This window comes from Gorilla gorilla, chromosome 9, assembly GCF_029281585.2.
Source record: "Gorilla gorilla gorilla isolate KB3781 chromosome 9, NHGRI_mGorGor1-v2.1_pri, whole genome shotgun sequence".
Taxonomy (NCBI): domain Eukaryota; kingdom Metazoa; phylum Chordata; class Mammalia; order Primates; family Hominidae; genus Gorilla; species Gorilla gorilla.
The window spans coordinates 19,813,564-19,830,759 of record NC_073233.2 but is presented as its reverse complement, the minus strand read 5'-3'; the positions used below and the strand labels follow the sequence as shown (position 1 = coordinate 19,830,759).

The 17,196-nt window shown below is 39.0% G+C and overlaps 2 protein-coding genes across 20 annotated transcripts in view; one reads left to right on the top strand and one right to left on the bottom strand.

Annotated features, from left to right (window-relative positions):
• BTBD10 (BTB domain containing 10) overlaps positions 1-12,076 on the top strand; it is a 77,594-nt gene extending 65,518 nt beyond the window's left edge. For all 5 annotated transcript variants that reach the window (XM_019037559.3, XM_019037560.3, XM_063710987.1 and 2 more), the window contains one exon: positions 10,952-12,076. In XM_019037559.3, the coding sequence (XP_018893104.1) occupies positions 10,952-11,262 (311 nt within the window). In that variant the 3' untranslated portion in view covers positions 11,263-12,076. The remainder of the gene's footprint in view (positions 1-10,951) is intronic.
• Positions 12,077-12,835: 759 nt separating this feature from the next.
• BMAL1 (basic helix-loop-helix ARNT like 1) overlaps positions 12,836-17,196 on the bottom strand; it is a 108,813-nt gene continuing 104,452 nt past the window's right edge. For all 15 annotated transcript variants that reach the window (XM_063710981.1, XM_055356504.2, XM_063710977.1 and 12 more), the window contains 2 exons: positions 14,309-14,411; positions 12,836-13,506 (listed from right to left, as the gene is read on the bottom strand). In XM_063710981.1, coding sequence (XP_063567051.1) covers positions 13,346-13,506; positions 14,309-14,411 — 264 coding nt within the window. In that variant the 3' untranslated portion in view covers positions 12,836-13,345. The remainder of the gene's footprint in view (positions 13,507-14,308; positions 14,412-17,196) is intronic.

Below are 17,196 nucleotides of genomic sequence, written 5' to 3'. Positions count from 1 at the left end.
TGACAGCTTTGAAGAGAGTAGTGGTTCTCCCAGCACACAGCTTGAGATCTGAGAATGGGCAGACTGCCTCCTGAAGTGGGTCCCTGAGCCCCGAGTAGCCTAACTGGGAGGCACCCCCCAGTAGGGGCGGACTGACACCTCACATGGCCGGGTACTCCTCTGAGAGAAAACTTCCAGAGGAACGATCAGGCAGCAGCATTTGCGGTTCATCAATATCTGCTGTTCTGTAGGCACTGCTGCTGATACCAAGGCAAACAGGGTCTGGAGTGGACCTCCAGTAAACTCCAACAGACCTGCAGCTGAGGGTCCTGTCTGTTAGAAGGAAAACTAACAAACAGAAAGGACATCCACACCAAAAACCCATCTGTACGTCACCATCATCAAAGACCAAAGGTAGATAAAACCACAAAGATGGGGAAAAAACAGAGCAGCAAAACCGGAAACTCTAAAAATCAGAGCGCCTCTCCTCCTCCAAAGGAATGCAGCTCCTCACCAGCAACGGAAGAAAGCTGGACGGAGAATGACTTTGACGAGTTGAGAGAGGAAGGCTTCAGAAGATCAAACTACTCCCAGCTAAAGGAGGAAGTTCAAACCAATGGCAAAGAAGTTAAAAACTTTGAAAAAAAATTAGACGAATGGCTAACTAGAATAACCAATGCAGAGAAGTTCTTAAAGGACCTGATGGAGCCGAAAGCCACGGCACGAGAACTATGTGACGAATGCACAAGCCTCAGTGCCGATGCGATCAACTGGAAGAAAGGGTATCAGCGATGGAAGACAAAATGAATGAAATGAAACGTGAAGAGAAGTTTAGAGAAAAAAGAATAAAAAGAAACGAACAAAGCCTCCAAGAAATATGGGACTATGTGAAAAGACCAAATCTACGTCTAATTGGTGTACCTGAAAGTGATGGGGAGAATGGAACCAAGTTGGAAAACACTCTGCAGGATATTATCCAGGAGAGCTTCCCCAATCTAGCAAGGCAGGCCAACATTCAAATTCAGGAAATGCAGAGAATGCCACAAAGATACTCCTCGAGAAGAGCAACTCCAAGACACATAATTGTCAGATTCACCAAAGTTGAAATGAAGGAAAAAATGTTAAGGGCAGCCAGAGAGAAAGGTCGGGTTACCCTCACAGGGAAGCCCATCAGACTAACAGCTGATCTCTCGGCAGAAACTCTACAAGCCAGAAGAGAGTGGGGGCCAATATTCAACATTCTTAAAGAAAAGAATTTTCAACCCAGAATTTCATATCCAGCCAAACTAAGCTTCATAAGTGAAGGAGAAATAAAATACTTTACAGACAAGCAAATGCTGAGAGATTTTGTCACCACCAGGCCTGCCCTACAAGAGCTCCTGAAGGAAGCACTAAACATGGAAAGGAACAACCAGTTCCAGCCACTGCAAAAACATGCACAATTGTAAAGACCATCAAAGCTAGGAAGAAACTGTACCAACTAATGAACAAAATAACCAGCTAACATCATAATGACAGGATCAGCTTCACACATAACAATATTAACCTTAAATGTAAATGGGCTAAATGCTCCAATTAAAAGACACAGACTGGCAAATTGGATAAAGAGTCAAGACCCATCAGTGTGCTGTATTCAGGAAACCCATCTCACATGCAGAGACACACATAGGCTCAAAATAAAGGGATGGAGGAAGATCTACCAAGCAAATGGAAAACAAAAAAAGGCAGGGGTTGCAATCCTAGTCTCTGATAAAACAGACTTTAAACCATCAAAGATCAAAAGAGACAAGGCCATTACATAATGGTAAAGGGATCAATTCAACAAGAAGAGCTAACTATCCTAAATATATATGCACCCAATACAGGAGCACCCAGATTCATAAAGCAAGTCCTGAGTGACCTACAAAGAGACTTAGACTCCCACACAATAATAATGGGAGACTTTAACACCCCACTGTCAACATTAGACAGATCAATGAGACAGAAAGTTAACAAGGATATCCAGGAATTGAACTCAGCTCTGCACCAAACAGACCTAATAGACATCTACAGAATTCTCCACCCCAAATCAACAGAATATACATTCTTTTCAGCACCACACCACACCTATTCCAAAATTGACCACATAGTTGGAAGTAAAGCACTCCTCAGCAAATGTAAAAGAACAGAAATTATAACTGTCTCTTAGACCACAGTGAAATCCAACTAGAACTCAGGATTAAGAAACTCACTCAAAACCGCTCAACTACATGGAAACTGAACAACCTGCTCCTGAATGACTACTGGGTACATAACGAAATGAAGGCAGAAATAAAGCTGTACTTTGAAACCAATGAGAACAAAGACACAACATACCAGAATCTCTGGGACACATTTAAAGCAGTGTGTAGAGGGAAATTTATAGCACTAAATGCCCACAAGAGAAAGCAGGAAAGATCTAAAATTGACACTCTAACATCACAATTAAAAGAACTAGAGAAGCAAGAGCAAACATATTCAAAAGCTAGCAGAAGGGAAGAAATAACTAAGATCAGAGCAGAACTGAAGGAAATAGAGACACAAAAAACCCTTCAAAAAATCCATGAATCCAGGAGCTGGTTTTTTGAAAAGATCAACAAAATTGATAGACTGCTAGCAAGACAAATAAAGAAGAAAAGAGAGAAGAATCAAATAGACGCAATAAAAAATGATAAAAGGGATATCACCACCGATCCCACAGAAATACAAACTACCATCAGAGAATACTATAAACACCTCTACGCAAATAAACTAGAAAATCTAGAAGAAATGGAAAAATTCCTGGACACATACACCCTCCCAAGACTAAACCAGGAAGAAGTTGAATCTCTGAATAGACCAATAACAGGCTCTGAAATTGAGGCAATAATTAATAGCTTACCAACCAAAAAAAGTCCATGACCAGATGGATTCACAGATGAATTCTACCAGAGGTGCAAGGAGGAGCTGGTACCATTCCTTCTGAAACTATTCCAATCAATAGAAAAAGATGGAATCTTTCTTAACTCATTTTATGAGGCCAGCATCATCCTGATACCAAAGCCTGGCAGAGACACAACCAAAAAAGAGAATTTTAGACCAATATCCTTGATGAACATTGATGCAAAAATCCTCAATAAAATACTGGCAAACTGAATCCAGCAACACATCAAAAAGCTTATCCACCATGATCAAGTGGGCTTCATCCCTGGGATGCAAGGCTGGTTCAACATACAAAAATCAATAAACGTAATCCAGCATATAAACAGAACCAAAGACAAAAAACACATGATTATCTCAATAGATGCAGAAAAGGCCTTTGATAAAATTCAACAACACTTCATGCTAAAAACTCTCAATAAATTAGATATTGATGGGACATATCTCAAAATAATAAGAGCTATCTATGACAAACCCACAGCCAGTATCATACTGAATGGGCAAAAACTGGAAGCATTCCCTTTGAAAACTGGCACAAGACAGGGATGCCCTCTCTCACCACAACTATTCAACATAGTGTTGGAAGTTCTGGCCAGGGCAATTAGGCAGGAGAAGGAAATAAAGGGTATTCAATTAGGAAAAGAGGAAGCCAAATTGTCCCTGTTTGCAGATGACATGATTGTATATCTAGAAAACCCCATTGTCTCAGCCCAAAATCTCCTTAAGCTGATAAGCAACTTCAGCAAAGTCTCAGGATACAAAATCAATGTGCAAAACTCAGCAAGCATTCTTATACACCAATAACAGACAAACAGAGAGCCAAATCATGAGTGAACTCCCATTCACAATTGCTTCAAAGAGAATAAAATACCTAGCAATCCAACTTACAAGGGATGTGAAGGACCTCTTCAAGGAGAACTACAAACCACTGCTCAATGAAATAAAAGAGGATACAAACAAATGGAAGAACATTCCATGCTCATGGGTAGGAAGAATCAATATCGTGAAAATGGCCACACTGCCCAAGGTAATTTATAGATTCAATGCCATCCCCATCAAGCTACCAATGACTTTCTTCACAGAATTGGAAAAAACTACTTTAAAGTTCATATGGAACCAAAAAAGAGCTCGCATCGCCAAGTCAATCCTAAGCCAAAAGAACAAAGCTGGAGGCATCATGCTACCTGACTTCAAACTATACTACAAGGCTACAGTAACCAAAACAGCATGGTACTGGTACCAAAACAGAGATATAGACCAATGGAACAGAACAGAGCCCTCAGAAATAATGCCGCATATCTGCAACTATCTGATCTTTGACAAACCTGACAGAAACAAGAAATGGGGAAAGAATTCCCTATTTAATAGATGGTGCTGGGAAGACTGGCTAGCCATATGTAGAAAGCTGAAACTGGATCCCTTCCTTACACCTTATACAAAAATTAGTTCAAGATGGATTAAAGACTTGCATGTTAGACCTAAAACCATAAAAACCCTAGAAGAAAACCTAGGCAATACCATTCAGGAGATAGGCATGGGCAAGGACTTCATGTCTAAAACACCAAAAGCAATGGCAACAAAAGCCAAAATTGACAAATGGGATCTAATTAAACTAAAGAGCTTCTGCACAGCAAAAGAAACCACCATCAGAGTGAACAGGCATCCTACAGAATGGGAGAAAATTTTTGCAACCTACTCATCTGACAAAGGGCTAATATCCAGAATCTACAATGAACTCAAACAAATTTACAAGAAAAAAACAACCCCATCAAAAAGTGGGCAAAGGATATGAACAGACACTTCTCAAAAGAAGACATTTATGCAGCCAAAAAACACATGAAAAAAAGCTCATCATCACTGGCCATCAGAGAAATGCAAATCAAAACCACAATGAGATACCATCTCACACCAGTTAGAATGGCGATCATTAAAAAGTCAGGAAACAACAGGTGCTGGAGAGGATGTGGAGAAATAGGAACACTTTTACACTGTTGTTGGGACTGTATACTAGTTCAACCATTGTGGAGGTTGGTGTGGCGATTCCTCAGGGATCTAGAACTAGAAATACCATTTGACCCAGCCATCCCATTACTGGGTATATACCCAAAGGATTATAAATCATGCTGCTATAAAGACACATGCACACGTATGTTTATTGCGTCACTATTCACAATAGCACAGACTTGGAACCAACCCAAATGTCCAACAATGATAGACTGGATTAAGAAAATGTGGCACATACACACCATGGAATACTATGCAGCCATAAAAAATGATGAGTTCATGTCCTTTGTAGGGACATGGATGAGGCTGGAAACCATCATTCTCAGCAAACTATCGCAAGGACAAAAACCAAACACCGCATGTTCTCACTCATAGGTGGGAATTGAACAATGAGAACACATGGACACAGGAAGGGCAACATCACACATGGGACTGTTGTGGGGTTGGGGGAGGGGGGAGGGATAGCATTAGGAGATATACCTAATGCTAAATGACGAGTTAATGGGTGCAGCACCCCAACATGGCACATGTATAAATATGTAACAAACCTGCACATTGTGCACATGTACCCTAAAACTTAAAGTACAATAATAATAAAAAAATAAAAAAAATAACTACCTGAAAGTGGGTCATTTATGAAGAAGCAAAGAGGTTTATTTGGTGCACAGTTCCGCAGGCTTAACAGGAAGCATGACTGGGAGGCCTCAGGAAACTTACAATCATGGCAGAAGGCAAAGAGGAAGCAAGGACCTTCTTCACATGGTGGCAGGAGAGAGTGAAGGAACTGCCACATACTTTTAAACCGTCAGATCTCGTGAGAACTCACTATCACAAGAACAGCATGGTAGAAACTGCCACCATGATTCAAACACCTCCCACCAGGCCCCTCTCCTGACATGTTGGGATTACGGTTTGTAATGAGATTTGGATGGGAACACAGAGCCAAACCATATCTGTGGGTGACAACCTCATCTCTCCATTATAAGATTAAGATGTTCCTTTGTGTGGTATTATTTTGACACTAAGAATGTTCAGCTCCCGGCTAATCATTACCTAAAGATTTTAAATTCTAGTTGATAATTTTTGCCTGAATTTGTAATTTCATTAAGGATTGCAAAATGATAATTTTCTAATTTATCATTACTTTTACATTTATCAGCTGGTATTTTGTAAAACAGAGCTTTCCTCTACCTAATGAGGTTATTTGGTTAGCTATCATTATCTCTGTTTTTAAGAGAAAGAAGCTAAAGCTTAAAAGGTTAAATACTTATTAAAGTTTTTTGGGGAATAAATAGCAGAGCCAGGTCTTGAATCCAAGTCTGTGTGATTTGAGTCTGTGAGTGGTTTTGAAATATTATTTTAAGTAGAAATTTTAAAAATTTAAAATTTAAAATTAAAAAAATTCCACTTAAATAGCCAATATTATTTGCCTGTGTACTACAATCTGTGATATTGGGCTTGACTTTGGCAGGACGGTAAGTAACCAGGCTCTTCTGTTCTTTTTTTCAATAACTGCTTCTATGTACTGAAGCACTCTTTTCTTTCTCCACTAATATGTACACCAATAGCCGTATTTTCTTATCAAGTCTATTACTTTTACCTCTTGAAAAAATAAGTAGAATAGTCATAACCCCAGCAGACGTGTTGAGACTTTCCTGGAATTACAGAAAAAAAATTGAGATTTCCAAGTTAGCCATTTTGTTACTATCCTCCCCCACCATTTCTATGCCCCTGCCATACCAATCCCAAGTCCCTTAAAAAAAGTTTATTAGAATATTAAATGTGTTGACTTTTATGGGAGCTAGATTGGGTTGGTGTATAAGAGACATGAGGAGGACCAGAGAGAACTTGGATATGTGAGAAAAGGTGAAATATAAGGCCGGAAGTATTCAAAAAATAATTTTAGCTCTGTGGTCCCATATTCATATTGAGAGATTGCTATAGTCAGGCCTACCTAAGGCCTCTTCTACTTACTTTTATAAGCAGGCTTTTTGGGTTTATTGCTGTTGTTAAACACAAATGTGTCGTGGAAAAGCACAAATAATTCTTACCTAAATCATTCTCCACACCACAATTCCACCAAAAGGCACTTCTTTGGGGTTTTTCATTTTGTTTGTTTCACTTATCCCTTAATGGAACAACATCTCTCAACCTCCTAGGGTTGGGTTCTTAAGGCAGTTTAGGACTACTGCTACCCCATCGAGCAGACCATACTGGATGTGGCCTTAACTCCCATCATTAGTCCTTGTCCTGAACTCAGTAGAAAGCTCTCTTCTGTCAGAGTAATTGGCTGAGACTTAGAACAGAACCTGAAGTTTAAGACAACAAACTCTAAAATAATTGTGGAATTACAGTTCCCATAGAATATAGGAAATGCGAGGCAAAGTAATGAAGTCTTTAATTGGATGGGATTGTGAATTAGTCTACCCTCTGCATCCTGGGCAGGAATGGCAAGACAGTAGTAGGACTGGCTCTTATCACTGAAAGTTCACCTATATACAGAACCTCTCATTTCCCAATTCCATGTTTCTGGAAGTGCATACAAAATTTTGTTCTCTGCAAGATTTGAACAAACTAAGCTAAAAAAAAAAATCTGAGCTTCTCTTTTAATAAAGAGTATAATTTACTCTTTATTAAAGAGTAGAATTTACTCATGGCTGTCCTCCATTTGACGATAATCTGTCTTCTAATGTTACCTCCAGCTATTTCCCAGTACACTTTCTGCTCCAGTCATACATGTGTTAGGGTCTCCTAAACCATCTTCTGTGTTCCTGCCTCTGTAGCTTACCTGATGCCATTCTCTCCTTAGAATGATACTCTCTGCCTACCTTGCACTCCCCTTGTTTCTGCCCATCCCAGTCTTGCTCATGCATGAAGATTAAGGAAGGCATTCAAGAAGCTTTTTCTATTTTAGTCGATTAGAATCTCATTCATCTTCTGAATTCTTTACGCTTCCACTATTGCTTTAACACTTTCTCTTATGTACGTATATTTGCTGTTTGGAATATTCTTTGACTTTATGAACAATTTAATGACTCTCAGTAGACCATAAATACCTTAAGGGAGTGATCTGGCATTACAGTTTTGTGATGCAGTAGCTGCTAAACCATTAACTGTTGACTAAATAGGTTGGTAAATCTGCAAGTCAGGGGCAGGCTTGCCCTATCTGTCTGTCTGTCTGTCTGTCTGTCTATCTATCTATCTGTCTGTCTGTCTGTCTTCTGTCTGTCTATTTATCCATCTATCTGACAGGGTCTCGCTCTGTCACCAGGCTGGAATGCGGTGGCACAACCTCAGCTCACTGCAGCCTCCGCCTCCTGGGTTCAAGTGACTCTCCTGTCTCAGCCTCCCGAGTAGCTGGGACTACAGGCGCACGCCACCACACCCAGCTAATTTTTGTATTTTTAGTAGAGATGGGGTTTCACCATGTTGGCCAGGATGGAGTCGATCTGTTGACCTCATGATCCGCCTGCATTGGCCTCCCAAAGGGCTGATTTTACTTTATTTTTAAAGGAAAAAATGTTGAGTAAGATGGATATTGGAAGAGGTTATTACTTATAACTGGCATATCCTGGTAGTTCATTCACTCTTTGTTCAAATATTTGTTTAGCACCTGCAGTGTATCAGGTACTATGCTAGGCACTGAGGATACACCAACAAAGACACTGGCTTTGCCATATAGGAACTCATTATTTAGGTCAGAGAGTCAGACATACAAAAAGGTAATTACAGTTTAGTTCTGTTAAGTATTGTTAACATATGGGAGTGCTATGGAGCATAAGAAGTGAATGATTAACTGTGTGGAGAGTCTTAATGTTTTTGCCAGGGATAAAAGAAGGTGGAGCGCAGGGATCAGGAGGCTGAGAGGGAAGAGGCAGCAGAACAATTTGTGTAAAAGCATGTTTGGGGAAAGCTTAATATGGCAGGTGTATTTAAGAACTCTAGAGTTAGAGTGTAGCATGATAGTAGATGACAGTAAGTAGATATGGAACCAGGTTGTAAAAAAACCTTGTATAATATTCTAAGGAGTACAGACCTTCCCATTAAGCACGAGGAAACCATTGGTAGTTTTTAAGCAAGGATTGTAATATGATTACATTTGTCTGGAGTGGTTATTTTGTGTGGGGACAGAATACAAGGAGATGGGAATTTTAAAGTCTTTCTAATAGTCCAGGAGGAATCAAGGACAAGGGAATGGAGATGGAGACCTTTCTGATTTCTGGTGTTGCCTTCAGAGGTAATTGACCAAAAGTATGAAATGAAGACATTCTACAGGTTTTTAGATTTTCAGTTTTGTTCACCTGCTGCACCTATCTCACTCCCACCACATACACACATACTCCACACATGGCTATTTGTACTAGCTACCAACGATGCCTACATACATTCCCTTATGCAGTAATCATTAATTGATCCCCTACTATGTGAGACCATTCTATTTTTTTCTGATTCTAACTATGGTCTAACTTTGGCCTATGGGCCAAAATCAGCTCATTGCCTCTTTTTTATAAAGTTTTATTGAAACATACACATGTGGCTGGGCTCAGTGGCTCACACCTGTAATCCCAGCACTTTGGGAAGCTGAGGATCACTGGAGGTCGGGAGTTTGAGATCATTCTGGCCAACATGGTGAAACCCCATCTCTACCAACAATACAAAAATTAGCCAGGTGTGGTGGCAGGTGCCTGTAGTCCCAGCTACTCGAGAGGCTGAGGCAGGAGAATCTCTTGAACCCGGAAGACAGAAGTTGCAGTGAGCTGAGATAGCACCACTGCATTCCAGCCTGGGTGACAGAGACTCCGTCTCCAAAAAAAAAAAAAAAAAGAAAAACATACACGTGCTCATTCATTTACGTATTCTCTGTGGCTGATTTCACTTTACAGTGGCAGAGTGAAAAGTAGTTCTAGTAGAAACCATGTGGCCTACAAGCCTGAAGTATTTACTCTGGACCTTTACAGAAAATGTTTGCCAATCCCAAACTAGTTAATTCTTACTAGAAGAAAGGAGGGAAGGGGTCTATAATAGTTTCTTAAGGACAGTTGATCTTCGGAGAAGTGGCCTTACTAGTAAATAACTAATTTTTTTTTTCAAATCTAGGGTTGTCCTTACTTTTAAGTGACTATGTTCCAAAAGAGGAAGGTAATATTAGGTACTATTAATCAGGGAACGCTGCTTCGGGAATGTGACTGTAAATTGAATACTTGGTTGCTGGGAGTAGTAATGTTAAAATGATATGGGAGGTTAAAATATTGGCCTTGCTGATCTAGATGCAGAAGTATCTAGAACCACCTGGAGAGCTGTACAGCTTTTTCATTTAACAAAAAGAAAAGAAAAAACTCAGAGCAATATAAAGACGAGATGTAGGTTTAAGGAAACTAGAAGGCTAATGTGGCTAAATTCCAGGCCTGTAGGCCAGGTAATCCTGTGACGAGAATATAAGGATACGTAGCTAGAGGCCGGCATGGTGGCTTGCGCCTGTAATCCCAGCAATTTGGGAGGCCGAGGCAGATCACTTGAGGTCAGGAGTTCGAGACCAGCCTGGGCAACGTGGTGAAACCCCCTCTCTACTAAAAACACAAAAATTAGCCAGGCATGGTGGCACATGCCTGTAATCCCCGCTACTCTGGAGACTGAGGTGGGAGAATTGCTTGAACCTGGGAGGCAGAGGTTGCAGTAAACCAAGATCACACCATGGCACTCCAGCCTGGGTGACAAAGTGAGACTCCATGTCAAAAAAAAAAAGGATACATAGCTAGAGACCAAGATCTGCTCCAACATACTCCTACTTTAATAATTTTTTTTGATGGTTGATATATTGAGTAATTGAAAGAATGATAGAAGATTTTATGAATTACATCAGTAGGGTTTTCATGTCTGGCTCATGAACTGATGAATAGGTGGATGGAATATCGTTTTCACTTCGTTTTAAATTTGCTTCTTTAGGATCTATAGCAGAAAAGCTTTCTAAGGCAAAATTGGGTGAGAGGTCCGTGTGTGTCTCCTCAGTTTTTAAAATCTTTCTTTCTTTCAGGTTATCCTACATACAAAGAAAAAGTAAAGAAAAGGCCTGGAGGCCGCCCAGAAGTGATCTACAACTATGTCCAAAGACCCTTTATTCGAATGTCCTGGGAGAAGGAAGAAGGAAAGAGTCGGCATGTAGACTTTCAGTGTGTAAAGAGTAAATCTATCACCAATCTTGCAGCAGCTGCAGCAGACATTCCCCAGGACCAGCTGGTAGTCATGCACCCAACTCCACAAGTGGATGAGCTGGATATTCTCCCTATCCATCCCCCTTCTGGCAACAGTGACCTCGATCCTGATGCACAGAATCCAATGCTGTGATGCTGATTTTCCTTGAAACCATAGCATGCTACTCTTCACAGTGACGTTGTACTCTCCTCATTCTGCACTGCAAGGCCACTCTTCTTCATTGTGAGATGCACATAACAATGTTTAGGATATTGCAGTGTAGGCTTTTTTAAAGACCAAAGGTAGCTGAATGGTTTTTTTTTTTAAATGAGTACAACTCTAGCATTTTGAAGTTCCAGTTATATAAATGTATTTGTTTACCAGTAGGTTTGTGAAATTGGTTCTTTGTATGGGGGATGGTCCTTTTTCACACAGCTTAGGTCTTTTCAGAAGTGGTGGAAATTGGCAGCTGGGGTACTTTCAGTTTGGACTGATATTCATCACACCTCAGATAAAATGCAGAGTAATATATAGTTGCACTTTATAAATGGTGGTTAAATGGAAATGTTCAAGCCATTTTATAGTTGTGATGCACAATATAATTTAAGTGCTTCTGTCAAAGTATTCCTCCAGTAAAATTTGTATAGTTTGCTGCCCTTGATGAGCAAAAAGTATTTATCTTGGGCTTATCTGAATTATCAGGATGAGATTTAATGCCCATATCTTACCAGTTCAGTTATCTCCAGGGCCGTTTCACCCTTTAGAGTGAGTCACATGCAGGGAGTGTGAATGTCAGAGGTGGTTTAATATCCAGTCTGCCTTACCCTTAATCTGTTCACAGATATTTATTTACTAATGCTTTTTTTTTCTTAAGAGTTATGGGATAGGAAAATGAAGTGTTTGCTCTTCATTTACTAAATGATTGTAAACTTGAGTTTTTCATCAAAATAAAATTCCATTGTTTTAATGTTTCTGACCAAATTTATAACCACGTTGACCAGATTTTTAGTCTCATAATTTCCCATCTCGGTGGTATAAGTATTATTAGAAATAGTAGCTCAAGGAACTTTTACTATATGTGTGATGAGGCATTTAAATTCCCTAATTATAAAATATACTATAAATCAAAACAATATTTATTAGAGCTGAAAAGAGTATCTTCTAGTCCAACTTGATATGAAGGGCAAAATGACTTTACTAGGTCATATAGTCACCCTAAGTTTCAGAGCCAGTTTCTCATACTAGTTCAGTGCTTTTTCCATTATACCATGCTACTTTGCTTAGCAAATTATTTATGCAAATGCTATTCTAAATATTCTGTGGTCCAATTCAAGAAGGAATCAAATATTTAGGTGCTTTAGGACTGGGGTCACTTACTATATAACTGAAGTAGTATTTATTAGAGAGGTGCAGCATTAGAGAAGCCAATTTGTTAAATATAATCTTGAATTTATAATTTCAGAGGATTTGATGTTTGTGGATAAGCAGTAGCATCTTTGTTCTCACATAAATTAAAATTGCAACAACTTAGAAATGAACTATTTTAACAACACAGCTAAGCTAGTAGCATGGGGAAATTATGCAAGCCCAGAATCGTTATGAAGGCCAGAAAAGCACCACAAATGCTACTGGCGTAGATCATCCTTGAACATCCACTGTAGAAACTTATAATCCAGCCCTGCAACACGTAGGATTTTTTTTCTAATTATTTGAAATGTGAACAGTATTTATAGAACAAGGGAAACATTTATTAAAAATATTTAACTGTCTAGTACATTATACTTTAACCCATATTTATAGTAAAGGATTCTTACAAGGAAGAATAAACGGCTTTATGATACAATTAGTATAAGAAATATCCACATGGGGGACTTCTTTGTAGTGTAAAAACACCATACCTCTGAAATGACCATTTGCATATAAAAGCTACCAATGATGCTTCTGTGCACAATGATTAAAAAATTCAACACAAACAGAATCCAAAATATACAATTAATGCAAGCTATCCACAGCTAGCCCAATAATCAATGATGAGGAAACACTGGAGCAGGCTTAGTTCCACTTTGTCTGAAGTTACATATAGTAAGATTGACTTGTATCAATGGCTCTGAGATGGCTTTTATGAAGTCAGTACATAAAAGCTATTCTCTCCTTATCCAGTAAGCTTCACAGACTGTAAAACTCCACCAGTAATGCACTTTGATACTATAGCTGTTGCCAAAGCAACATGTAGTGTTTACAGCGGCCATGGCAAGTCACTAAAGTCAACAGGGCCACCCAGTCCAGCATCTGCTTCCAAGAGGCTCATGATGACAGCCATTGCTGCCTCATCATTACTGGGACTACTTGATCCTTGGTCGTTGTCAATCATGTCTATACCTATGTGGGGGTTCTCACCTGTGGGAGGAGATAAAGACTGGTCAGTGATTTCTTTTTTAAAGCATCTTCAGATTAAGTAAGCAATTCCTAAGCACATTTTTAATAAGAAAGTTACATTTAATGGTAGGGTGAGATGCTGCTTTTTGGGCTGCATGGCTATCTTTTTTTATATTGCTGTTTTTCAGAGGAAAGAACCAATTTTTTAAAAATATGTAAGAAATAAGTGGGGTTACGTTGTGAAGAGACACAGCTCTAAGGAATCAAATGATCATTTTAGAAATAAGTACAAAGTGCTTAAAATTTAGTAAATGTTAAAAATATTTGAGTCGAGCTTATTTTAATAATCTGATGTAACCAGTTAAGAGGAGTTACAAAAAGAAAGGCAAATAGGAAGGGAGAGTTTAGGAAAAAAACAGATCTAGAAAGACAAGTGGAGAAAAAGATGGATGTGATGGGAAAAGCAAACTCTTTTCACTTAATGACTTTTAATACCTTCTGATATGCTTACTAATCACGCTTCTAGGCATTATCTCTGAACCTTCATTAGCCGCCTCTCTGAAGAGATTATGCCCCACATGGGAGAAAGCCTATGTCTAGGTAGCTGTAAGCCTCCTCGAGTTCCAGGCACAAACTTGGACCTCCACCAAAACTCAAACACTGAAGTCTTTTTAGAGATTTAAACAAATTTTAAACTTTTATTCCGTTCCTATCAAATTTATCTAGGATTAGCTTGTTTCATACAGTTCAGTTCTTAAAATTGACTTTATGTAAGATGTTTTGCAAGCTCATTGCAATGGAAACGAATAATGATGCCACTTACCAAGAATAGAAGAACTATCAGAATATGGATAACCTGGGTTCTCCTGAGCCTGGCCTGATAGTAGGCCACTGGAAGGAATGTCTGGAGTCCCTCCATTTAAAATCTACAAACAAAAGGAGGGAAGTGTGAAGTTTGAATCAGTATTATGAGCAATGCCAAAAGGAAAATGAAGCATGGGGTGGGGAGAAGCTTCAAATGGCTTCAGTTTTCTATTGGATGATTTCAAACAAGGAACTGTTAGACAGACATGGTCAGAGTAAGAAAAAACCTCTCCCCCGAACTATTCTTTTCTCTTCATTTTAGTGAGCCCACAGAGGCAACTTAAAGGCTGAATAAAATCCCAAGAGCATTCAACTGCCTGGAATCATGATGCCCACATATTTCTTTAGGACCAATGCCTAAACTTCAATGAGCCCAGCTAGACATTTCCCCTATAAGGGAATAAAACATCTTATAGTGACAGATATTTCTGAAGAAGAAAAAGTGGAGTTAACAAGCTATGAAGAGACACAGCTCTAAGGAGTCAAATGAAGAAAACACTTAGAAGTAAATCTTATACTACAGGTGCCAACTTCAGTAGCCTGTGGTTTAAGTTAAGACAGGCTACTGGGGAGGATTATTACTACTACTCAGTAAGAGAACTCTGTCTCAAAATCTCCCCCACTCACCCCAGCTGCCTTCCCCTGGCTGAGTCTCAAAGAAGAGCATTCTTTTGAGACCTATCTGGATATACGTGAGGAAACAGTTGGGTAGCTGCTGCTTTCAGGAGCAGCAGTGATTTCAAGCCTTGCCAGTAGGTGGCATTATAACTTACTTTATTTCCACAGCAACGTTTTGGTCTAGGGACACTTTTACACTCTTAAACAAATCATTGAGGACTCCAAAGAACTTTTGCTTATGTAGGCTGTATTTATCAATATTTACTGTATTTGAAATTAAAACTAATAGATTTCTTAAATGTAATAAACCCGCTACATGTTAACATAAATAATGAATAGTATTTTAATGAAAAATAACTATTTTCTAAAACAATAACAAAAAATTACCGGGCAGAGTATTATCTTACATTTTTGCAAATCTAATGTCTGGCTTAATAATTTTTAACTGGATTCTCATATATGTTTTTCCATTCAGTCTATTTAGATAACGTCTTGTGATTCAAGTATATGAAGGAAATCCAACCTCCCACAGATAAGTAGTTGGAAAAGGGAGGCATATTTTAATAGACTTTTCAAATAATTGTATTCTTTTTTGATACCATTTCAAAATTTGACACGTAGAAGTTTCTTAAAGGTGAGTTGCAACGTGGAATCTGAAACCATATCAATGAATGTTTTGTACTCTTTATATCTTGGCACTTAGGATGGATCTTTTACCCTTACATGATTTTGAAATACCTTGCATTGTTTAGTTACAAAATATTGGTTCACTGAGTTATGGAGATCTTCTATATATTAACACATTTCATTATACAGCATCAAAATATCACTATTGTTAATACTCCCTATCTCATCAACCACATTTTTTAAGTTTTAGGAAGATCTCAAGGTCAAAGTAGCAGAGACAAGTTTTCTAAAAATTCCAATTTTTGCTTGAAAGCTCAGATTTTATCATTGGCAACAAATGTCAGTCATTTTCCTTGAAGTGACAGGTTCACTTCATTCATTTCCAAAAAAAAAGTATTCTAAATACCCAAAACCGAATGACCATATACAATAAAAATGGTGTCCAATGAAAACAGTAGCTAGTTCAACTCACAACTTAATCACACAAGTAGTTTTTGAGACAAACATCATACTTTGGTATGCAGCACAAGTTCTTTCTGTGTACTTCTGTCACAGAGCATTAAAAAGATGTGTGCTTGAGAATTTTATAGAAGTAATGATGGACATTTTCCCTCCCTCCCTCCCTCCCTTTCCTCCTTCCCTCCTTGATAGGGTCTCACTCTGGTTGCCCAGGCTGGAGTACAGTGGCACAATCTCAGCTCACTGCAGCCTCAACCTCCTGGGCTCAGGTGATTCTCCCACCTCAGTCCCCCGAGTAGCTGGGATTACAGGTACACCACCAAACCTGGATAATTTTTTGTATTGTTTAGTAGAGATGGGATTTCTGTATGTTGCCCAGACTTGCCTGGAACTGCTGGACTCAAGCAGTTTGCCTGCCTCAGCTCCCAGAGTGCTGAGATTACAGGGGTGAGCCACTGCACCTAGCTATGATGGACAATCTTAAATGAAACTGGCTTTAAACTATTTTTTTACTGTGAGTGTGTGATGGTGAAGAATACAATGACTACTAGTATAGTTTGGTGCCACTTGTCTGATTTTTGTAAAATGCCAGCAGTTTTACCCAACGGTGCTTTTAGCATGAATAGTGCACATTATCAATACAGGGAAAAAATTAACGTTTTAATGTTATTAAGAAAATAGCTTTAACCTTGCAGACCCTTAAAAGGATCTTGTGTCCCCTCTTTCTGGAAAAAGACTGCAGATGACATTTGTAGAACTGCTGCTTTATCTGAATTTTCCTTAGTGCTTCTGGATGTCTGTACTCTCCTGCGACCTATGGAGGCTCACTTAGGCTTCCTTTTTAGCTTGATCCTGACTGAAACAACTGCAGGCTAAATGGTTCATTTTTGGACCTTCCAAATTTGAAAGTGACTGGAAAGGGCTGGGTATGGTGCACCATTTAATACTGCTGTCAGTTTTAACTGTCTTGTTTAAGCTGCTTTTCTTATAAGTCCTGCTGCCCAGGACTCATCTCGTGAGAACACATCCAAATTTCTTCTCACAGATCCATTTTATAATCCATTCTTCTCAAAGAAAAGGGAGAATTTTCATAAGTGCCTCAAAAATAGCTGGGGCTTTATGATGCAGAGCACAGCTTTTGAT